The sequence below is a fragment of the Henckelia pumila genome, chromosome 2 (genome assembly GCF_033568475.1).
Source record: "Henckelia pumila isolate YLH828 chromosome 2, ASM3356847v2, whole genome shotgun sequence".
NCBI lineage: Eukaryota > Viridiplantae > Streptophyta > Magnoliopsida > Lamiales > Gesneriaceae > Henckelia > Henckelia pumila.
Window position 1 is genome coordinate 141,024,810 of NC_133121.1, and position 23,073 is coordinate 141,047,882.

At 36.0% G+C, this 23,073-nt stretch overlaps 6 protein-coding genes across 7 annotated transcripts; 4 read left to right on the forward strand and 2 right to left on the reverse strand.

Annotated features, from left to right (window-relative positions):
• Positions 1–1,049: 1,049 nt before the first annotated feature.
• Positions 1,050–5,353, reverse strand: LOC140880899 (tRNA dimethylallyltransferase 2). The gene is made up of 11 exons (XM_073285756.1): positions 5,130–5,353; positions 4,899–4,953; positions 4,701–4,780; positions 4,076–4,144; positions 3,875–3,947; positions 3,620–3,744; positions 2,911–2,985; positions 2,151–2,525; positions 1,977–2,052; positions 1,724–1,884; positions 1,050–1,325 (listed from the first exon to the last, which is right to left on the reverse strand). The coding sequence occupies exons 1-11, from the start codon at positions 5,322–5,324 to the stop codon at positions 1,209–1,211; spliced, it is 1,401 nt and encodes a 466-aa protein (XP_073141857.1). The 5' UTR covers positions 5,325–5,353; the 3' UTR covers positions 1,050–1,208.
• Positions 5,354–6,424: 1,071 nt separating this feature from the next.
• LOC140884676 (beta-D-glucosyl crocetin beta-1,6-glucosyltransferase-like) lies at positions 6,425–8,278 on the forward strand. Its single transcript, XM_073291507.1, has one exon. It carries the CDS (start codon positions 6,459–6,461, stop codon positions 7,899–7,901), a length of 1,443 nt encoding a protein of 480 aa, XP_073147608.1. The 5' UTR covers positions 6,425–6,458; the 3' UTR covers positions 7,902–8,278.
• Positions 8,279–9,786: 1,508 nt separating this feature from the next.
• Positions 9,787–11,112, forward strand: LOC140878560 (flavanone 7-O-glucoside 2''-O-beta-L-rhamnosyltransferase-like). The gene has a single exon (XM_073282165.1). It carries the CDS (start codon positions 9,787–9,789, stop codon positions 11,110–11,112), a length of 1,326 nt encoding a protein of 441 aa, XP_073138266.1.
• A 375-nt stretch (positions 11,113–11,487) lies between these two features.
• On the reverse strand, positions 11,488–12,652 carry LOC140882379 (uncharacterized). The gene is made up of 4 exons (XM_073288354.1): positions 12,282–12,652; positions 12,045–12,155; positions 11,868–11,948; positions 11,488–11,767 (listed from the first exon to the last, which is right to left on the reverse strand). The coding sequence occupies exons 1-4, from the start codon at positions 12,525–12,527 to the stop codon at positions 11,693–11,695; spliced, it is 513 nt and encodes a 170-aa protein (XP_073144455.1). The 5' UTR covers positions 12,528–12,652; the 3' UTR covers positions 11,488–11,692.
• A 2,233-nt stretch (positions 12,653–14,885) lies between these two features.
• On the forward strand, positions 14,886–17,315 carry LOC140882380 (uncharacterized). Of its 2 annotated transcripts, none has more exons than XM_073288356.1 (3): positions 14,886–15,014; positions 16,661–16,954; positions 17,048–17,315. In XM_073288356.1, the coding sequence occupies exons 2-3, from the start codon at positions 16,799–16,801 to the stop codon at positions 17,093–17,095; spliced, it is 204 nt and encodes a 67-aa protein (XP_073144457.1). In that variant the 5' UTR covers positions 14,886–15,014; positions 16,661–16,798; the 3' UTR covers positions 17,096–17,315. The 2 variants fall into 2 exon arrangements, with proteins under 2 accessions (XP_073144457.1, XP_073144456.1); XM_073288355.1 differs by having other exon boundaries at positions 14,913–15,014; positions 16,798–16,954.
• A 650-nt stretch (positions 17,316–17,965) lies between these two features.
• Positions 17,966–23,065, forward strand: LOC140882377 (alkaline/neutral invertase E, chloroplastic). The gene is made up of 7 exons (XM_073288350.1): positions 17,966–18,137; positions 18,778–19,465; positions 19,959–20,124; positions 20,203–20,414; positions 21,326–21,819; positions 21,907–21,955; positions 22,428–23,065. The coding sequence occupies exons 2-7, from the start codon at positions 18,833–18,835 to the stop codon at positions 22,749–22,751; spliced, it is 1,878 nt and encodes a 625-aa protein (XP_073144451.1). The 5' UTR covers positions 17,966–18,137; positions 18,778–18,832; the 3' UTR covers positions 22,752–23,065.
• Positions 23,066–23,073: the final 8 nt, after the last annotated feature.

A 23,073-nucleotide genomic window follows, 5' to 3' on the forward strand; every position in this document is an offset into this window, starting at 1 on the left:
GTTTTGGCCAAATCCACAATATCATGTATATATAAATATAAAATATATATTTATATATAATATAATATATAATCATATTTTGTTATTATATTAAATAATTAATATATTATTTATAATTTAAGGTTATAATATTTTTGAATTGAAATGATTTTCTTTTATCATGAATATGTTTAAAATGAATATAACATCATAAAATTTATTAGTAGTTATTAATTAAATAAAAATAATGAACTTTAACTAGTGAAAATATTTTTTTGATCTAAATATTTTTAATATATATTGAAAAATAATTTTAATGATGTTTTGTTAATTTTTACATTTTTATTCAATAAATTTAAAATTATATAAAATTTGAAAGTCTAATGAGTCTAATACAGATTGGATCCGTCGGATTTGCGAGAAGCGACGAATCTAAAAATAGACACGACGGATCTCAGGTTTGGTCAAACTCACCCTTTTCTCATACCTAATCTCATATTATACAAATGTTTTCACAAACACATCTTCTCTATAAATAACATTATTTTAGCATTTTCTTCAAAAAAAAAAACATTATTTTAACATGATAAATTAGAACTTCAGAAAATTACTCCAATCTTATTATATAAAATAAATATAAAAATATATTTCAGATAAAAATATAATTTACGTATTCATGTTGTGTGCGAAGAATTCAAAAATAAATCTCAATGCGAAAAAAAAAAGATTTTAAAGTAAAATTCATTATTTTGTAACTTTTATATGTTTTAAAATTTATGACTTTCGTATAATTCCAACTCCAGAAACTAAAAACTGATGTATTTAGCTGATATTTAAAAAATAAATATCAGAATTACAAAAAAGAATAAAGTTCAGTATTTGTAACTCTGTATTTTAAATTTTCTCACCATTTCCTATAATTTCAACTTCAGTCATCTTTCCAATTTCCAAGTAGTTTTAAGTTTTAACTGTCATCATTCTTTTAGAAAAACGAATCAGCAACGTTTTAGGCATGTACTCAAATCAACATTGTGACAACACACACACAGAAAAACAATTTGGACTGGTGTTAAATTTTAAATTTGAGATATATAGTTTGAAAGCTATGCCATAATGTATTACAAATGCTAGTTAATGTAAGAAAACATCTACTATCAAACCTAATTAAATTTGACTATAAAAGTTAGTAAAAATAAATAAGCAGCAGCAAAACAAGATTAGACCAGGCCCTATCTTTTATGCAAATCTAAGGACATCCTCATCCGAGACGCTCTTTTTCGATGCCCCTTCCCTCGTCTATGTTGTTCCCATTCATGGGCACCTCGAAGCTCCTTGTTCCCACATGCCTAAAAAGAAACCAAGCCACGGGCGACGGCCATACACCGAAATATTGTCACCAACAGTTGCATGAAAATCATAGATGAAACACACAAATCAAAAAGTAATGTATCTACCAACTACCAAGGTTTTTGAAATGCGTGTCTTTTTAAAGCAAAACGAAAAAAGAGTTTCAGGCCTAAAATATGATTGTTAGAAACGACTTCAGATTTTTTTTTTCCCAGGTGAATCTGAAGTACTAGTGGTAGAAGTAAAAGCAATATGTTTTGGCTCGTTGATTTCTACTTTTTCAAACACTTTCGAAAGCAAAAATAGCAAACCAAACATCTCTGTTGCTTCTAAAATGTCATTTCATTCTACAAACGAGACTTCTACTCAGAGACAGTCACAGTGCAGTTTAACTAACCTGACAAATGTATCGAGTCCAAAGGTCTCTCTGGAGCAGATCAATGGTTCCTTCACAACCTTGTCCTACATCGTCTGAACTAACAATATTTGCAAGGAAAGATTCAATAATTTTAACAGATGGTTCAACCACATTAACCGCCCATGAATCGTCCAGAAAACCTATAAAAACAGGTCACCTCCATTCAAACTCATGCATAATCTCTAAGTAATGTATTCATCAAGATAAGTCTGCAAGAAAGAGACGAACTCACATGATATACAACTTGTGACATCCAGATAATGTATCTTCCATCCAAAAAGCAGTTGAAGTTGATTTAGCCTTCTCTTCTGTGAAAAGAACACAAGTTTGCACCGAGGATGTAGCACGACGATAGATTGTGGCACACTATTTAGAAATATACCAAACATATTGATAGTTTACTTACCTGACGACGAACAAGCCTTCTGGTGTTCAATTTCACTTTGTCGATAGATTCTATTAACATAAAATTAGACTGGTCTCCACGGTAGGAGTTAACCAAATCACACAAATTGTCCTTGTGCATCTTAGGACACAGGGACTTTTGATATTCAGAGTTCCGATATCTTAGAAAATCCTCGAATTCCCGGACACCAATTGCTTGTCGTAGACCTCGTGTATAATCCGAATCTGACTTGTAAATGTCACAAACTTCTTCAACTAGACCGGCTTCCACCATGTGATCAACTCTTTGATTTACATATTGATCCAATGCTTGCAGAGATGCATCCACACATATAAAACAGCAATTATATCTTAAATTATCAACTCGACCCCAGTTCTGCCCTGCCATATTTGTAATGACAATAATTAATCAATGATTATGTGACATAACAAGTTCTCTGTTCTTTAGTTAATTAAGAGCGGAAGAGTAGCTTTATTCCAAAGAACTCTTTGTAAAATTTTGATCTTTGAAAGCTCATCGGGACAATAAAAATTGAAATGCACTCATTCGACTCGCAGGAAGCTGGTACAGTAACCATAAACAAATCAATAATTTGGTATGATTATGATCTTGTATAAAATTCAAATTCTAAAGCTGCATATTTCCTCAAAACGCGAAATTCGGCAAGATGCGTTAGAACTTCGTAACAGATATAAAATCATTCCGGTACTAGATATGAAGGTACTGCGATTTTGCAGAGAAGGCAAGAAGTATAACAAACCTCCATGGTGTTCCCCTGGAAAAGCTTGCTTGGGAGTACACCCAAACGTTCATATAACTTTAAGTATTGTCTGATCTGTGAATGTCAAGAAAACATATCAAGAACCCAAAATATAAATAGAAAAGGAAGCGGGCAAGATAATCTCTGCCATAGCTAGGCCACATTACTTTCTTCATAGATGTCATGATTGTTATCAGGAACCCAGAAAAATACACTAAATTATATTTCTGAAGTTACAATTAAATTTAGTTCACTGTGAAAAAATTAATCATCCTTGAATTCTGAATAAAAATTAAGGGCCATACGAAGCTGGGAAAGTAAGAAATTTGAGCAATTAACATAGAACCATGGTTTTCTAGCCATCCCCAATCCCCATCAGTGAAGAGAAGACACTTCAAAATAAATTTAAAGCAAAAGCATATGACCTATATAACATGATGCCTCAACCTATATAAACTCCCACCCAAACTGTTGATCAACAAATAAAAAAACAATACAATAAGAAAAAGAGAAAACATTTAGGAGAAAGAACTATTCCAATTATCTAATCATGCGTATGTCAACCGTTGGTCTACATCAAACACAAATTCGTTCATGCTGTTAATAATTTATGGCATTAATTTTTGAGTCACATGAAGTACAAATACATAATAATTAAGACCAAATGTTCAAAATCATATACCAGTACGCATTTAGAAAATATTATCACCTTCCTGTGATCATTTGGATGAATTCTGTTCGCTGCAACTGGGTCAAGGTTTTTAAGATGGCTGTGAGTATAATCACAAGTTGCACCAATGGCTTCAAGCTCACAATCTGGTTTTTTGTTATCTCCTACAAAAAAAGCAGGATACTTTAACTCTTGCAGTTGAATCCCTAGGTACCAGTTTGTAATATTAATCAAAATGTGAAAGTCAAGCTCATTAAGTTATATCAATCATAGCGGCAAAAAATAAACATGAACCTGGAAGATCCAGTGAACAATTTGCTTCCAGATCATCGGCGAAATCGTTTAACAAGTACTGGCTCACAAGAGCCTGAAGATAAACAAAGTAGTTATTGGTTAGAAACAAATATTTAAATAACTTTGTAATAACTAAATACGAAATGTTCCAGAATATTCAAACGTTGTGACAATGCCAAATATATATATATAGAAGCTAACCTGGATATAGTAATTTGTTCCGCCCACTATAACAGGCAAGCAATTGCGTGACCATATCTCATCAATGAGCTAAAATCAAATCAAATGCCAAAAGATGAGAACAATAAGTGAACAGATATATGATTACTCAAAGATCTTAACTTTCAAAATTGTTAAAGATAAAATATAGCTCAAAACAGGAGTAGCCCATAAGTAGTGAAAAATATCTATAAAGGAGATATCGCATGGGTAAGCCATGCTCAAGAAATATTCAGTAAGGTCCGGCTACTTCTCTTTTCCTAAGCATTTGTTTTAAAATTCAGTAGCCAGGAAGCAAATATGGGAGCATCAGCCTGGCTTGTATATCAGAATGGACTAAATAACTGTGTATTTCATGAACCAAACACAGAGGAACCAACAAATATAAATGCAAGCAAATCTCAGATAATCTATATAATTCCTACTTTCTCAAACATCCAAAAACAGATATAATCAGAGATGCTTCTCGATCAATTTTGAAACCTGAGCAGCCAACCAAACCACCTTCTTATTCCCACAAGAAAAAACAAAGCAAAAAAACATTAAAAATAATAATAATAACAACGTCAGAACTTCATTACTGAAACAGACGATGAATTCATCTAACCGGGATAGCATGTTCCCGAAAATCTTTAGCAGTGAATTCAGTATCTGGACTAATAGTCCCAAGCAGATGATGCGGCACTCCTGCCCAGAAGGAGGAACCCATGAGCAACCATAATAATAACAAAAAACCCACTTCAGCGACTCAAACTTCATAAAAAGCTAACATAAGCGCAATGCATCAAAGAAAGGAAGCAATCACCTTTCCGCTCTTGTCCCGGAACTTTATTAGTAAGAACATCCAAGCCTTTATAAACCTACGAACAGAATTAGTTAGAATAGTTTTTGGTACACCAAATCTAGCGGGAGCCAAATTGGATTTTTCTTAAACAAAACATAAGAAAATTAATAATTTTTTTCGGGTCCATCCAGCCTTGCAAAATAAACAATCGCATAAGACTTGGGAATTCATAAACATCGAAAAAGGCGGTACCTGCATGGAGTCTGCGTTAATAATTTCGATGGGGAAGTGGGAAGCAAGATCTATGGCGAGCTTGGATTTCCCTGACCCCGTCGCTCCCATTATCACCACTATTTTCGGTTTCGAACTCGGGTTCGCGGTAAATTCCTCGTGTGTATCCGGGTCTAGATCCATTTTCGGCTCCAAATACGTAGTTCCACTTTCCATTTTTGTGCAGTCTCTCCGCTGCAGCGGAAAACCCCGACGAGGAGTCGAGGACGGTGAATTGAAAAGAAGACGGAGAATAGGTAAACGGGCCTTGAAACTGTTCATTTACAACTGGGCCGAGACACAGATATTAGGGTTCATGATCCAGAAAGCCCATCATAACTAGTGTGGCCCACGTAATTATTTATTGACAATGGGCTCAGCCTTATTGGACTCTGGGAATTTTGTGATATTCATATTTTTTTTATACATAATAATAACCTGCCAATTGGTTGACAAAAAAACAATAGTATGCATGTCTCTCCCAAGGATTAAAAAAAACACGAGCCTTCTTATACATAACATAACCACATGAGATTTATTCTTTTTCAAAAAACCACATAAGAATGACTCGAATGAGTGAGATTTGTCACGTGTACTTGATATTTTAATTGTTATAATCGGACGGCCCCTTGTCTTACGTTTGTCTTTAGATTGAGAAATTTGATATCTCGAATATATTATAAATTCATCGTAATTACCATTACATTTATATTAAACAAAAACAATAAATTCCTGACCGGAATTCGTCGCCTCTTGAATCCATAGTTTTTATAACACTATTTTGAGAGAGACTCCACCATCCAAAGGGTGGCTGGTGGAGCTCTTTAATCCATTTTATTGGCTATAGAATAGAAACTTATGAATTAATAAAGGCAACCTCCTTATTTCCGAACATATTCATAAATTTTATAATTTTTCTGTGTTTTTAATATAAAACGAAAATCTAGTTTATTCTTTCGATCTTAAAAACAGATTCTTGTATATTTAGTTTGAACAAGTCAATCCATTTTTTTCATAATGACAACAATTTGATGATTCATGCTCCCAAACCATGCATAAATTGATTAAATCTTTCTGCTGTATCTTAAATCGGACACATGTCTCAATCTTATATATGTAGAGATTATTTTATTATTTTTTTGGAAGCACGTACATATTATTATAACAACGAAATAAAGTTCCCAAGGTTTTCCATTTCAAATAAGTTGAATCGTGTCCAAAATTGAACATAGTACTTCTGATGTAAAATTGACACGTATTGCACAGTGGATCAACAAGAACACACTGGTTCCAAGTTCCCATCTTCCATATATGACCCAAATCTTACAACATCATACTCCCGTAAAACTTTATTTCATAGAAAAAAGCTCGCTCCCACAAAACCATTCTCGCTTTATTTTTTCTATTTTGAACCAAAAGAACCCAAGAATCATGTCGTCTGAGAAGCAGTGCTACAAAATCTTGTTGTTTCCATGGCTAGCTCACGGCCATATATCCCCCGCCGCCGAGCTGGCCAAGAGGCTCGTTCACAGGAATTTTCATGTATTTTTATGTTCAACTCCGGTGAGTTTAGAGCCCTTCAGAAACTCCATCAACGACCCTTCGATAGAATTCGTGGATCTTCACCTTTCTACCACTAAACTTCCCGAAAAATACCATACTACCAAGAACCTGCCAACCCATTTGATGCCAACTCTCAAGACTGCATTCATTGAATCCAAAGAAAATTTTCGGAGCATTCTGAAAACCATCAAACCAGATATTTTAGTCCATGATTTCATGCAGCCATGGGCGTCAGTGATGGCTTCTGAAGAGGGAATAAGTCCCGCTGTTCTCTTCCCCTGTGGAGCAGCATGTACGTCTTGCATAGTTCACTATGCAGCTCGACCTGAGATTGAGTTTCCTTTCGAGTCACTCAGATTGTCAGAGGCTGAGCGAGAGAAGTCTGAGATTATAAATGCTGCAGCAAGTGGTACTGACAGCAAGGATGGATCCCTAACATCCTTTGGAGGGCCATCGGCTTCATGTATACTGGTAAACACTTCGGCTAAGATAGAAGGTAAATACCTTAGTTACTTGTCGGAATTAGTGAAAAAAGAGGTTGTCCCAGTTGGGTTTCTCATTCAAGAACAGGGTAACAAATCCGACGACTCTGAGTTCTTGGATTGGCTAAGTAAGAAAAATACCAACTCCGTGGTGTTTGTCTCCTTCGGAAGTGAGTATTTTCTAACAAAAAAAGAGATGGAAGAGGTGGCTCTAGGATTAGAAAGTAGCGGGGTGTCTTTTATTTGGGTGGTTAGGTTTCCCGAGGGAGAAAAAGTGGACCTGGATGATGCATTGCCACAGGGGTTTCAAAAGAGGGTCGGAGATAGAGGCATGCTAGTTGAAGGGTGGGCACCACAAGCCAAAATCTTGAAGCATCCAAGCGTCGGAGGCTTCCTGAGTCATTGTGGTTGGAACTCGATTCTGGAGGCTATAACATATGCAGTACCTCTTATTGCTATGCCAATGCAACTTGATCAGCCGATGAATTCGAAGTTGGTGGCAGAACTTGGGATCGGTATTGAGGTTCGGAGAGATGGGGAGGAGTTTAATAGAGGAGAGATTGCGAAGGCGGTCAAGAAAGTAGTGGTGGAAGAAGACGGAAAAGAGATGGCGAGGAACTTGGATAAGTTGAGCAGTGAGGTTAGAGAGGACAGTGATGTCGAAATTAATACAGCTGCATCAAAGCTTGTAGAGCTTGCAAAACGTTGATATATAGAGTAGCAATACTTGGTTCTTTGGCAGGGCAAATTCATGCGAAAAATATAATAAAATTCTCACCCTTGTATGTAAAATATAATAAAATTCTATGATGTTTTGCCTGTTTAAAGATCTGAATTTCTCAACGATAGGAATAGCGGTAAGTACTATCATCCGCTTGCATGTACATCAGAATAGAATAGACTTAACATATTTGCAAACTCCAAGACTCAGGTGATCAATATAACTCCTGGGCGGCGCAGAAATAGAATTTCATTTTTTTCAGGAAAAGAAGCAAACCAAACATAAGAAAATTTATAAATTTTTTTTTACTGTCTATCCAGTCTCGCCGGATAATAGACAGCAAAAGAGGTGGGAATTCATACATATCGAAAAAGGTGGCACCTGTATGGAGTCGGCGTCGATAATTTTCTCAAGGAAAATGGGATGCAAGATCCATTGGCCAGCTTGGATTTTTCCCACCCAGTCGCACCCATTAACCACCACTATTTTCGGTTTCCCCATTCAAATTATCGCATGTATCCAGATCTAGATCCATTTTCGGATTCGTGTGTGTCGTCCATTTTCGATTTTTGCGCAGTCTCTCCCGATGCTGCGAAGAAACCATCGATCGGCGAGGACTGTGAATCGGACAGAGGACGGAGAAAAGTAAAATGGGCCTCAAAAGGCTTTTGTTACCAAATTGGGGTGGAGACGAAGAAATTATGATTCTAGATGTGAGTTTTCCATCTTATAAATTGGGCCCTAATATATTTTTTATTGGGGTAAGAGTTCGATTTTTTTTATCTAACATTTTGTCGAGAGAAACTGTTATACACGATTTTGTTCAATATGGTTTACATAAACATTACTACGTTAGTTCACACATAAGCGTAATGTGCATCCAAAAGTATCGGGCATAGGTTTCATCGCTGTTAAAACAAACAAACATGTGCAACATTATCATACATAAATCAACGTCAACTCTATGATTTTTAATTTTAATAATGGAAATGTGCATTTTTGATGTTGTGATTTTGTCAATTTGTGATTTTTGGTCTTTTGTGTTTTTAAATTTTATAGTTTTAATCCTGCATTCATATTTTTGATAATTTTAGTCATTTTTCTTCGAAAATGTTGATGTAACACGATAATCGTTTGCTCTGTACCAACATGCATTGGTATCACATTAGCGCCACATCAAAAACAAAACTAAAATTAAAAAAAAAAAAAACAAAAATAACGAACTAAAACTGAAATCTGACGAAATATATAATATAAAAGATCGAAATCACAAAAATACGAACATAAGACAAAAAAAAAATATTTCTCTATTAGTAATTGGGTGTGTTTACAACTTTAGGTTTGGGCGCTATTAGGATGTTTGTGTCACTCCCGTCTCCAAGAACTCCGGGATAACTTTAATTTTTTCTATTTTTATACAAAACACAATTAAAATGTTAGTATATTCTTTCAGTCTAAAAACGGATTCTCGAAGATTCTTACATTTAGTTTCGACAACCACAAGTTACATCCCTCACCCCTGTTTTTTCAACGGTACACAATTTGCCTGATTCATGCTCCCGGGCCATGCATAAATTGTTTATACATTATCTGTGCATTGGTAACCGGACACATGTCATACAATACAATGCATGCACATGTGTTGGAGGGTACTTCTCATTAAATTATTTTTGCATCGTGTCACGAAATAAAATACTGCACATTTGCTGCGAAATTGCCACGTCTCGCCGAGCTAGTACTGTCATTAAGAACTCGCTGGATATTCCAACTGTCACTATAGCCTATATAGGCGCCACTCTCACTCAAACCAAATGCCCCATATCAAACCCATTTGGATTTTGATCGAACAGATCAGCCCAATTTAGTATCATACATGTCGGGTGAGCAGAAATGTTACATGAAAATCTTGATGTTTCCATGGTTAGCTCACGGCCATATATCCCCCTTCACGGAGCTGGCCAAGAGGCTCATTCACAGAGATTTTCATGTGTTTTTATGTTCAACTCCCGTGAACTTGGAGCCTTTCAGAAAGTCCATGAACCAGCCTTCGTTAGAGTTCGTGGAACTTCACCTTTCTTCCGCTAAGCTTCCCAAAAAATACCATACTACCAAGAACCTGCCGACCCATTTGATGCCAACTCTCAAAGCTGCATTCGATGAGTCCAAAGAAAGTTTTCGAGACATTCTTAAAACCATAAAACCGGACATTTTAGTCTATGATTTCTTGCAACCATGGGCGCCACAGGTGGCTTCGGAGGAGGGAATAAGTTCCGTTGTTCTCCTCCCTTGCGGTGCAGCATGCTTTTCATTCATAGCCCACTACTCCATTCATCCTGAGACGGAGTTTCCTTTCGAGCCACTCAGATTTCCGGAGACCGAGCGAGAGAATTCTGAGATCATACATGCTATAATAAACAGCGCTGAGAGTAAAGAGAGATTCCTCAGATGCTTCGAAATGTCATCTGCTTCTTTTATACTGATCAACTCTTCGAACCCGGCTGAAGCTACTTACATTAGGTACTTGTCCGAGTTAGTGAAAAAAGAGGTTGTCCCGGTTGGGTTTCTCGTTCAAGAAGCGGTGAAAAAGCCAGATGACTCTGTGTTCTTGGATTGGCTGAGTAAGAAAAACACCAAGTCCGTGGTGTATGTATCCTTCGGAAGCGAGTATTTTCTAACAAAAAAAGAGATAGAAGAGGTTGCTTTGGGGCTAGAAACCAGCGGGGTGTCTTTCATTTGGGTCGTTAGGTGCCCCGTGGGAGTGAAAATGAATCTAGATGAGGCTTTGCCACAGGGGTTTCGGAAGAGGGTCGGAGATAGAGGCATGATTGTTGAAGGGTGGGCGCCGCAAGCTAAGATATTGAGTCATCCGAGCGTTGGATGGTTCTTGAGTCATTGCGGTTGGAATTCGATTCTGGAGGCGATAACATGCCGAGTACCTGTTATTGCTATGCCCATGCAACTTGATCAGCCGATGAATTCGAGGTTGGTCGCTGAACTTGGGATAGGGATTGAGATTCGGAGAGATGGGAAGAGGTATACTAGAGGAGAGATCGCAAGGGCGATCAAAAAAGTGGCGGTGGAAGAAGTTCGGAAAGAAATGGAGAGGAAGGTGGATAAGTTGAGTAGTGAGGTTAGAGACATTTGTGATGTTGAAATGAATGCAGCTGTGAAAAGGCTTGTGCAGCTAGCACAAGGTTGATATAATGGAGTGAGCTTAAATATGTGAAGTACGTAGCCAGCTTCCACTTCAGATTTCCCATGATCAAGTAAGGATGATATAGTTTCCCTTACATGATAAAAATAATACCAATATTAATTTGGTGTATAAGCTAATGTTCTAAAAATCGATTGTTTCTCTATTTAAGTCTAAGAACTCCATCTTAAGTGGTTTGCTGTTTGTTGGTTTATAGTTTGTAACATTCCTATGTTTATAAAGTTGCAAAATATGTAAATAGGTGCTAGCTAGCCAATTGAGGCCAGTATTTTTGGAAGCGCCAATGAATGACAAAAGCAACTTAATGCGTGCACAGAATTGGGATCATTTTTCAAAGCCAATAAATGCCATGATATTTGTTACATTAGTATTTCAAACCAAGATATACATAAAAAGTTAATTGACATGGTAACACACTTGAGGATTTGTTAATCATGATCGTGAAAAAGTGTCAACAATCGATAAATAAAAGGACGAAATTAAAACAGCAAACGACAGTAAAGATTTAATTAGTGGCAACCAAACCAAACCAATTCAGTGAATGTGATGAATTCTTGGATATATCTCAGCAAAGGGAGTTTATGTTCTTGCTAAGCTCCTCCAATTTCTTCAGTCTCAGCTTCTCACTTTCAGTCACCAACTAACAAACAAATATGATTGAAGAAATTAAATTAAAGTTTGGGAATGATCAGTACAATTAATTTAAGCCAAGAATTAATCTGCCGGAAGATCAAAATTACCTCTACTAGTTTGCCAATGAGCTGACCCTTTTCCCTGTTCTTCTCGTTGAACGCCTCAATGGCTTCTTTGTATTCCTTTTCCTATGTTATTACATCATACGTACGATGAAAAGACATGTATACCATCTATTCACATTTTCGTAAATTACGTTTAAAAAATGTGACACTTCAATTCACCTTCTTCTGGCAGCTAAGCCCCAGTGGCTTCAAATCTCGGTTAATCAAGTCGATCCTCTTGCGAATAATCACGACTTCCTTCCTCATCGGATCGGTTAAAGCTTCAAGCTCCTATTATAAGTTATACAAGCACATGAGAGGATCCCAAACTACATGAGAATCAATACATTTGCATGCAATAGGTTGAAAAAATCATGAATGGTGAATATAACATACAGCTTTCTTCATCAAACTTACTTCACGAATTTCGGCCAAGCGTTTCGTTTCCTCCTCCACACGGCCTAAATGAGCCTCGACTTTCTCCCGGACCGCGTTTTTCCTCCTCTCGATCTCTTCTTCCTTGACACGAAATGCGGCTAATGCAGACCTTGTCATCTCCTCATCTCTTTCTTCATTTAGGAAAGAGCTGTCGATGTGAACGGAGTTCTGAGGGCGCGGCATTTGAACCGTATGATCAAATGCCTGTTGGTTTTGTGTTGTCATTACAGAAAGCACTATATATCCTTAAAACCTTTTTGTCCTTCTTGTCTTCTCTATGTATATACTTTTGCTTTTGTATTTAAGAATGATGCTCCCTCAATTCTTCTCTTTTTCCTGTTTACGTATGATTAAAACAAGGCCACCTTTTAAAGATATATATGGAACCATGCATCTTGCTTTCTAGGCAGCAAATCTTGCAATGAGGGTAATGACCATACTGCCCAATGTCGCTTTTAATGAGAATATTGTTGAAAATATATATATATAGCCTTTTACTTTACTTCATTGTACGTAGGATTATGTAATTTGTATCTTCTTGCGTGTTAAATTTGTATTTAATAATAATATCGGTTTGGGGTATAAGCTCACTATCAAAAATTGCCTTATAGATCGGTTGCTTTGAAAAATTTAAAGGGTTATGATAGATAATAGTATACTTGCGAATGAGTTCTGCAGATTATTGGTTGAAGGGTCTTTATTGGTGTTATATTTTTCTTTTTTAATCTTTGAAATGGGGTGCTTGGTGTGAAAGTCTCGTTGCCTGTCTAGAAAATAAAAGTTCACCAACACATAGATAAAATGATGGCCTTAGGGGCCAAGACAAAGTAGGAGAGAAGGACAATTGAAAACTGCCATTTTATGTATCATATATTTAGGGTACCATTTGGTTTAAGTGATGAGATAAATAATAGATTAGTATAATGCTATATAAAATAAATAAAAAATGATAGATAATATAGTATTTGATTTGATTGATAAATTATAGTTTTTTTTATTTGATTTGATTGATTAAATTTTATTTAAAAATTATAAATTACAATTTTGTCCTTTTAAAAATAAATAAAATATGAATAATATTATTTATAAGGGATAATATAGTAATTTAAATCCAATGATTTGATTTATGTAAGATAAATAATATATAAATTAATAATTAATAGATGGAAAAATAATATGACAAAAAAAACGCAAGATGAGATAGACAAATTATACATAGATTAATAACATATTGTACCAAACAATACGTATAATCTATTAATAGTACATACCCCGGCCCTTCATTATGAGATTTGTTCAAGAAACTTCACTTTCTTGGATTTTACATTTTTTTGTGACACTACCCGAGAATTAGGACAAATTATAATCATGGCGAGCAAAGATTTATGTGATTGAACGAAATCATGCATATACCTATGTTTTATGTATCATATCGATGTAATTCACGCAAGATGTTCTTCTTCTATAAAACCACATCGGGAACCATTCTTATGCAGTATATATATATATATTGTTAAGATTTGGAAAAAAAAATTCATACTCACTTATTTTTAAATAAAAATAAGTGAGTATGAATTTTTTTTCACAAATCTTAACAAAAAAAGATCTATAATCACTTATTTTTAGAGGTTGCAAACACTATCTTATGACAAATGAGATTTGGGAAAAAAAATGCATAATCACTTATTTTTAAAAGTTGCAAACACTACCTATATGACAAATGAGATTCAACCTAATGTTTTTTTGACGCTTAACCAATTTTATTGATGCATATTTTAATGTATTGGTATTTGATTGTGAAATGGTATGAATAATGAATTAATTGAGCACTTTGCTTGCTTAAAGTAGACTTAGCTTTATTTGTTCAACGCTGTACTCAACATCATTTTAGCCCCACCCTGATTTTGTTGGCTCAACATGTTTGAAAGCAAATACATGATTATACCTCTTAAGCATTTCAAATTTTATAACAGCTAACATTAACATACCTCTTGTATTCAAAATGTGAATTTTCCAATACATTAGGCTATTTTGGGTATGAGGGACAAGATGAGATTGTGAGAGGGTTTAGTATTTTAACCTTTGTTTGGTCGATTTTTTTTAACAAACTCATTCTATTATCAAGTATCTTCATGATTTCGTGTTATTAAAGTTGGAAACTAAACCTACCTATCCCTTGTATCAACAATCCACATCTAAAATACACCAAGTCATTACAAAGATATTTTATATATTGTATGAAATAATCTTTAATCAGTCAAACTATCAGATCTGCAAAAATCATATAAAAATTCAAACATAACACGATTTTATTATATTTTCTTGTCTATCATTGTTTTTTTTTAAAAATCATTTACTAATTATATTCGATATTCGATAATCTGGTTCTTCCAAACTTGTTGAAGGACTATGAGTAAAAAATATAAAATAGAAATTCATTCAAATGCGAAAAGATGGACAAAAAATATGGGCTTATACGGTTATACCAAGGATACTGGGCTCACTTTTTGCACCTGCTGACCGAATGATCTAATATATTCCTAGCTCTCTGGCCCATGTTCAGAATGTTACCCGAATTGTCGGCCCATTTTTAATATGCTCAGATTCTCTGCACTTCCCATTTCACTCCCAGATTTTGTTCATCCTCCCTCTGGTCGTTCTCTCGCTTCGCACTTTTTAGCATATTCTTGGATTTTCAACTCGCCAAATCAGGTAATTTGCTTTCTTAATCTTTGTTTGTCATCTATTTGTTGCAGATTTTTTCATACCGGATTATGTCTGCTCATTGAAGAAATTTGTTGGTTAATTAATCTGGATTTGACCACGGACTGTGATTATTGGTGGTTTTGACCGGAAATTTGTGTAGTTTTTGGTTGGATCCACTCGTATGGATCTCATTTTTTTGGATTCTTCACTTCTTTTTTGGAGTTCCTCATGTGCAAATAAATATGTATTGAAAGTTGTAAAATTAGCTTATATGTTTCGTTATTTTCCCTGAGATTGAAGATTGGAAGGAAAATATATATATTTTGTTTTGATTTGATTGCCTGATCATTCGGACCTGGGGTTTTCACGTTAATTTGTGTTCTACATTTGTTAATGTACTTTATCTTCTCAGTATTTTCTTATATGCTCGCTTAATATATATTTTTTTATTGTTATTCACTTGTTCTTGTCACTCTAGCGTTCTTCATTTTTTTATTTGGAGGTTACTGGTTAGTATCGAGTGAGTTGAGACACAGAAAACTTAATTGGGGGAAACTCTACATTTATATAGTACTCATCAAAATATAAAAAGTCGAGAGTCATCATTTGCGTAGTTTAAATAGTTAGACAGGAAAATGCAGACATGTGCTTCCAAGGGAGCGAGATCATAGTCCTCCTGCTTCATCAATCATAAGTGTGCCTCTCCCGATTACCCTTTCCTCTCAGTGTAATTGTGATATTTGGTAATAAACTGGAAATTGTATCGCCTAACCTCCGCCTGAAACCGGTTGTTTTTGTTTTTGATGATTTGAGTGCTAGTGTAGTGTTGCATTTGCAAGAGCACAGACATCAATCCACTTTCATTCCATAAATTCTTCTGTTTCTGATGATTATTTATTCGTTTGTAGTGAATGAGAGTTTTTTTGTCGGATGCTAAATCTCATAATTAAGTTCGATGTATCTACCACAGTTGCAACATATAGTAATTCATTGAACAGTTTAGTCATCATTTCTTTGACCAGTATGTAACGTGAGCCTTATATGCATCAACCATATTTTGCATGTTTTGTGCATATATAGATTCAAGCATCTTCAGGACTTCCCTATATTCCTCCGCAAAGACATCAAGTGAGACACAAAGTAGCCAGTCTAACTTCTTGGCTGGATTGTGCTGTCAAATTTTTTTCCTTTTCTTGCTCCAAAAATAGATAAATTATTTGATGCGAAATAATCGTGTAAAAGAGCTCACTATGTCAAACCAAGGTTTGCCTCAAGGAACATCGAGCTTGATAGTAATGATTTTTCTTCAAGCTAGAATTTTTTATACCAAAATGGATATATTTGAGAAGTCTCTGGTAGTTATCTCTAAGGATGTTATTTTTCTGATTTTGTTTGGCTTGTTGCAGAATGGTTTTAGATTTACAAGTGTAAAATGTTCCAATTTTCTTCCCTGAAGAATGAACTAACTCAAATCCCCTTAACTCTGCATGTATAATGAACAAAACTTTATTGGACTTTCGAAATTCATGAGCTCTGTTTCCTTCTCAACCCCAATGTTTCCCCTATTTTTCCCCAAAAGTTGTAATTTTTTGTTAGATAAAATGATGATTTTACTATTTCAAAATCTCTGTATATAAATTATCTACCTGCAGCCCCACACTCGTATCCTCTACCCTGATTTGTTGGGTGAGAGTGATTTGAGGATCTGGAGGGAAGAAGAATCGTGCAAGGTCGTTGATATTTTTTCAGTTAAAGAGCTTTTTAGTTAAAGAGAGTTCAAATGATGCAGGATGTCAGAAACACCCTTTAGGCCCCGAGAGCAGCTCATTGAGAAGCAAAAATATTTCCAAAGCATTCACAAGCATACATATTTGAAAGGACCACTCGATAAGATCACCTCAGTTGCGATTCCTCTGGCTTTGGCTGGCACCTCTTTATTTCTCATTGTGAGGACTCTTCTATCTTCATACGAATGAATAGTATATTCTTATCCATTTATTTGACGTTAGCACTAATATTTTATTGACATCGATGTGCAGGGAAGAGGGATCTATAATATGTCCCATGGAGTTGGGAAGAAGGAATGAGGAGATAATGTCTTCTGTTCACGGAAAATCGAGTGCAAAGCTGGTTCTTGTGTTCTTGAAGTATTTGCTATTTCAATGTCAATAATTTCTGGATTTCAGAAGTATTAACAGTTAGCTGATGCATTTTCTTTCGTTGGTGATGATGCCAATTTGTTATTCCTGGTAGATTTTGCTTTGAAAAGAATTGTTGTTGGTTCAGTACATTTCGGTTTGCGTGGTCCTGGTTAGGATGCATTCTTTTGCCATTACTAGCACATTGTTTCTTTTAATTTTTAAAAGCTCAAGGGTCTGATCCAGCAAAATCACAGGCTCCCCCGGGATTTAGGCGTTAAATTTATAATTTCGGGCCTAATCCTAGCATATGGTTAATAACCAAAACATGCGTCCAAAGATTCTTATTTTTACACATAGGCGTAATTAAATATATATTGTTGACGTGTTAAATTATGTGACACTAGATCTATCATTGGGGTAATTACCATATGCTAGGTTGAACATTATTCGAAAAGATTTTTCTATCCATTATTCCATATAAATTACTAAAATCGGCCTCGTAAAAATTCAAGAAATTTGTACTCTTGACATCCAAATCGATTATGATAGGAAAGACAAGCATATTTTCCCCTACTTTCCGCTTCATCTCCAACATGACGTAACTGTGCATGTTTTATATATTTCAAAAAATTATTAAATAGTTTCGGAATAAGTTCGATGCGAGACACGTGGATGTCGAATTTGACAAAGAAAAAAAAAAAGTAATCTTATTTTATTTTATTTTAATTTTAATAATAAAAAAAGGACACTCGATATTCTTAATTTTTATCTCATTCCAAATGTATTGCCAACGTGTACCAGTTGCATAGTATTTTATTGAACGAGCACCAAGAGTCGTGAGTATCACGCAAATTCGGTGAACCCCTAGTCTGTATCGTTCCAGTTCCGCCAGGAGTCCTGTACCACACCACCGGTGTTGTGCTGTTCGTGATTTTCTTCCGATTCACCAAATTCTTTCAGCAAATACAAATTTAAACTCAGAAATCAAGTAAGAATATGAACATTTTTTTTAAAAAAAAATCCGTAAATTCAGCGTTTGTTGTTTACCGGGCTTGTTTGATATTTCGTTCAATCTTTGTTGTTTTAGTAGCTAGAAATGACAGAATCTCTTAGCAGGATTTTGTTTTTCGTTTTTGGTTCGTTAAATTTATTTTCCTCTTAGCAGGAATACTTTTCTCGGTTTCGGAATAATTTTTCGTCACCAGATTAAAGTACGGGGCAACCATATAAGACTTGGAAAATAACTAGAGGAATATTTTTGGTAATCATGCTGCGATTGTTAGTGTTGACATTGTTTTTTAGTAATTGGTTTTATTTGATCGTGATCATTTAGAGCGGAACGGAGAGGGAACAACAAACAAGAGGGCACTTAAAATGAGAAGTGAATCTGGAAACTGTCTGTCGAGTCTCTGCTATCTTATAATATTATCTTTTGGTTTAATTTGTTTTACTTTATATTGATGTTGTCCAATTCAGCCTTCTCTCTGAACAGGCTGGTTTTGCTAAGAAATCATGTGTTTCAATACTGATTGCATTGTTTAAGCCTATGAATCAACTAACTCATTGATTTTGTACATGTATGTTTTAATTATTCCACTTTTGATGTTGAATGTGGTTGCTTTGTTTAGGAACACCCAACTAGTCTAATCAACATAACCACCAAAGTTTGAAGTCGCTTTTCTGATGGCTGCTTCAGAAGCATACCTGCAAGTTTTATCTTGGGCAATGCCATGCCAGATTTACCCAAATTTAAATTTCACTTCATCCCTCTCCTATAAATATAGCGTCAAAAGTGTGAAAAATGGAGATTATGGGGCCATACTGCGGAAGGGCCATGGGGTAAGTCGATATTATGGAGGCAACCATGTGATGACAGGTGTACACCATTTTTTACGAGGACAGGAATCTGGTAAGTGGTCAAAATCTTTTGAATGCAATTGTATCAGAGCCGAGAGTGTTAGAGAGACATTTTCAAAAGATGAAAGTAAAAGATTGATATCTGAAAATCAAAGTTACGAGGCAACAGAGCGTGTGATTGGTAAAGGCCTTTCGTCCAACAATGGATCGACATCTGCAGCGGAAAATAATACGACGAAATCTTTAGAGGATGAAGCTTGGAAGTTGTTGCGAGAATCAATATTATGTTATTGTGGCAACCCCATTGGAACCATTGCTGCTAACGATCCATGCGACTCGAACACTCAAAACTATGATCAAGTCTTTATACGTGATTTTGTACCTTCTGGGATCGCTTTCCTATTAAAAGGAGAGTACGAAATTGTTCGGAACTTTATTCTGCACACTCTTCAGCTTCAGGTAATATTACTATCCTAATCGAGCGAAGAGTTTCCTGTTTTTCAAGTTGTTTAACTTTGGTGATTGCAATATCAAATGTTTCTATGCTTGAAAAGCAAAATTGGATGTGCTGCTAATCTTCACTAAAATATTTGCACTAGCATATTTTCTTGTTTTCTTGTGTCATTTGTCTGGGACTACATTTGGAATAATTATGATATTTAAAAAAAAAAAAAAAAAATTAGTTGTGCATGGCTTCGTTGTCCTATGCCTCTAGTTTTAGATGTTAGGACTTCCTCACAATTGTGTGAATCCGCCTACTGATATTTGATTAGCATTTGAAATGTTTCTATTTTTTCCTTTCCTGTTTGTGCAAAATCCTGTGTGGTAATTCCACCTGGCACCAAACATCTCTCAGCCTTTAGCACTTCAAGGGCTATTTACTGAATGAAAATGCTGCTTGGGGCCATACCTGTTGTTTCTTTTACTGGATGTTTTTCTTTGTTTGACTCAGAGCTGGGAGAAAACCATGGATTGCCATAGTCCTGGGCAAGGACTGATGCCGGCAAGCTTCAAGGTGCGTACTGTACCACTTGATGGGGATGAATCTGCAACTGAAGAGATCTTAGATCCTGACTTCGGTGAGGCAGCAATTGGTCGGGTGGCGCCAGTCGATTCTGGTTAGTTTGTCTTTTTGACAGGCTTGTTGTTCTGACCATCTGGACACACATATATAAGATTAAGACTTTGTTTCACAGGTTTGTGGTGGATCATATTATTACGAGCATATGGAAAATGTTCAGGAGACCTTTCAGTCCAGGAACGGGTTGATGTGCAGACTGGAATCAGGATGATTTTAAAACTTTGTTTGTCAGATGGTTTTGATATGTTTCCAACTTTGTTGGTAACAGATGGGTCATGCATGATCGATCGTCGCTTGGGTATCCACGGCCACCCCCTTGAAATTCAGGTGTTTTATCTCAGGCCTTCCTTCTATTCTGTCCTATGCAATCTTTCCTCCCCCCTCTTAATTCTTCTCCATTTTTCCCCGCTGGTTTATATTCGTTTGAAGAAAATTGAAGAGTTCGTTTTGCCTCAAACGGACTTCAATCCTAATACCTCAAAACCATACAGTCCAAACTGCTCTCAGGATTGAAACTGAGACAATATTTCTACTCGTGGCAGGTTACCCATTGTTTGTCTTTGTAGATATTGTGTTTGAATTTCATAATGTTCAGTGTTCCTTTTGCCCTTCCATTCGTTATTAGTGACCTGCTAAGTGTGAAAAATCTACCCAGTCACAATTCTTGGAAGACTTTCTTGTGTTTCAATCGTCCAATGGCTGAATAACCATTTGTCTCCTTGAACATATGTTTGAAATGCCATTAAATTCTCTCAGAATATCATGAGAGATTCAGCACATTAGCAGTTGATGTCCTTTGAGACAATAACAGAACTACATACTTTAATGCAGGTTCTAAATAAAAAATTCCTGAACACTGGTTGGCTTTGATCTCGTTCCATACCTTTCCCTCTACTTTTTGTCATAAAGTGTAGTTAGATTTAAACTAATTGTGGGATTTTAAAGCATTTCCTGAGACATGGTTCATCAACTGTGCTCTTTTATTGTGGTTTTTTTTTAATCCCTCGTGTATATCTTCGTGCTTATGCTCGATGGGATGGCTAGTGAATTTACTGGTGAAAACCTGGAAGTTATTGGCATTTCAGAGCATAAAAATCACTGTAAGCAAGAGATGTCCTCCAGGATCAATGATCCATAGTTACCACATGAAAAGGAGCCACAAGAACAAGTGGTCAAAAGTATATTTATTGCACTGTTGTGTTGCACACATATGTGCTGATACGCTGCCTTTGTTGCAGTCATTATTTTATTCAGCTCTGCTCTGTGCGCGCGAGATGCTTGTTCCAGAGGAGGTTTCAGCTAATCTTGTGCAGGCGCTTAACAATCGACTAGTGGCACTATCAATTCACATCCGAGAGTACTATTGGATTGATTTGAAGAAACTGAATGAAATATATCGATACAAGACAGAAGAGTACTCATTTGATGCAGTTAATAAGTTCAATATCTACCCAGATCAGATTCCTCCCTGGCTTGTGGAATGGATGCCTAAAAAAGGAGGCTTTCTAATTGGAAACCTGCAGCCGGCACACATGGACTTCCGTTTTTTTTCACTGGGAAACTTATGGGCTATAGTATGTGGTCTTGCTACAACCGATCAGTCACATGCGATTTTGGATCTTATTGAAGCAAAATGGTCTGATCTGGTAGCAGACATGCCAATGAAACTTTGTTACCCAGCATTAGAGGGCCAGGAATGGCGAATAATTACAGGCAGTGATCCTAAGAACACGTACAGTTTCTACTTTAATGAGCTCCTATTCATCATATTTCGTGAACTTACATGGTTTAATAATGCATACTGTTTCTTTTCATGTAGTCCTTGGTCTTACCATAACGGAGGTTCCTGGCCAACTTTGCTTTGGCAGGTCAGTTTTTTGTTTATTTTCTTATTTTGGCTGTTATTACCAGTTTGAATTGTAGTCTCTAAGCATTACTCATGTAATGGATTTGAGTAGCAAAAAAAGAGGTTGATTGTATCTGACTGTTGCTTTAATCTGCCATTTTGAGGTTTGATTTTAGTCCACTTAGGAGTAGACAATAGTGTTACGCTAGTGGCCTACTCGTGAGGCATAAAAATGAATCACTTCCCCATTAAATGAAAAAAAGAGTTCAATTTTCATATGTTCTAGGACTGCAGTTTCTCCGCTGGCAGTTGGTCCCCACCCCCACCCCCCGCGCAGAGGATGACCAGTAATTCAATCACGCGCAGTGACATTTTTTAGTTTCATGTCAGCTTCTCAATGAGGAAAACATAGATTAATTCATGATCAAGCTTTTATTCCAATGGCTATTTCTTTTATTAGATTTTGTATTTTTTTTTAATGTTTGCTCTTTCAGCTAACTGTGGCATGCATAAAAATGGAAAGACCAGAGATTGCTGAAAATGCAATCAGGATTGCCGAAAAAAAATTAGCAAGAGACAAATGGCCTGAATACTACGACACCAAAGGAGCAAGATTCATCGGAAAACAGGCACACCTCTTTCAAACTTGGTCCATTGCAGGATATCTAGTAGCAAAACTCCTCATTGCCAACCCAGCTACGGCAAATTTCTTGGTTAATACCGCAGACACAGCACTTATGAATGCCTTTTCCTGCGCACTAGCCACTCCAAGGAGAAACCGTTCACGAAAAGGACCGGTCCAGAATTTCATTATATGAAAATACTACTGTAATCTGTCAGTACACCGCTCTCCTATCCTGGCTATATTTTTCTTTTGCCAGATTTCAGCGGGGAGAGAAGCAGATTGTAGGATCCCATTCAAAATTTCACCCCGTATGCAGTCACTAGTTATTGAAGTTGACCATATTATAACATATTACTTCAGATACCCATAATACTCCTGTGTATTCAATCGGCATGAAATTTAGCATGAAAATGCCATTTGACTTGGATTAAACACCGGAGAGGTGGCCGCATACTTGTTAATATTTGCGAGCTGTATATGATATGCATGCATAAGAATTATTTTCCAGGATCCTT

What these genes read in the sequence shown, in the direction of transcription:
- LOC140880899 (XM_073285756.1), bottom strand. Translation starts at nt 5,324, where the DNA reads ATGGAAAGTGGAACTACGTATTTGGAGCCGAAAATGGATCTAGACCCG. An exon ending in TTAACGCAGACTCCATGCAG is followed by an intron (nt 4,954 to 5,129) that starts GTACCGCCTTTT and finishes TTCTGTTCGTAG; the next exon opens with GTTTATAAAGGCTTGGATGT. An exon ending in GAACAAATTACTATATCCAG is followed by an intron (nt 3,948 to 4,075) that starts GTTAGCTTCTAT and finishes GTTTATCTTCAG; the next exon opens with GCTCTTGTGAGCCAGTACTT.
- LOC140884676 (XM_073291507.1), top strand. Translation starts at nt 6,459, where the DNA reads ATGACCCAAATCTTACAACATCATACTCCCGTAAAACTTTATTTCATA.
- LOC140878560 (XM_073282165.1), top strand. Translation starts at nt 9,787, where the DNA reads ATGTCGGGTGAGCAGAAATGTTACATGAAAATCTTGATGTTTCCATGG.
- LOC140882379 (XM_073288354.1), bottom strand. Translation starts at nt 12,527, where the DNA reads ATGACAACACAAAACCAACAGGCATTTGATCATACGGTTCAAATGCCG. An exon ending in GGCTTAGCTGCCAGAAGAAG is followed by an intron (nt 11,949 to 12,044) that starts GTGAATTGAAGT and finishes GTAATAACATAG; the next exon opens with GAAAAGGAATACAAAGAAGC. An exon ending in TCATTGGCAAACTAGTAGAG is followed by an intron (nt 11,768 to 11,867) that starts GTAATTTTGATC and finishes TTTGTTTGTTAG; the next exon opens with TTGGTGACTGAAAGTGAGAA.
- LOC140882380 (XM_073288356.1), top strand. Translation starts at nt 16,799, where the DNA reads ATGTCAGAAACACCCTTTAGGCCCCGAGAGCAGCTCATTGAGAAGCAA. An exon ending in GCACCTCTTTATTTCTCATT is followed by an intron (nt 16,955 to 17,047) that starts GTGAGGACTCTT and finishes ATCGATGTGCAG; the next exon opens with GGAAGAGGGATCTATAATAT.
- LOC140882377 (XM_073288350.1), top strand. Translation starts at nt 18,833, where the DNA reads ATGGCTGCTTCAGAAGCATACCTGCAAGTTTTATCTTGGGCAATGCCA. An exon ending in TGCACACTCTTCAGCTTCAG is followed by an intron (nt 19,466 to 19,958) that starts GTAATATTACTA and finishes TGTTTGACTCAG; the next exon opens with AGCTGGGAGAAAACCATGGA. An exon ending in GGTGGCGCCAGTCGATTCTG is followed by an intron (nt 20,125 to 20,202) that starts GTTAGTTTGTCT and finishes TTTGTTTCACAG; the next exon opens with GTTTGTGGTGGATCATATTA.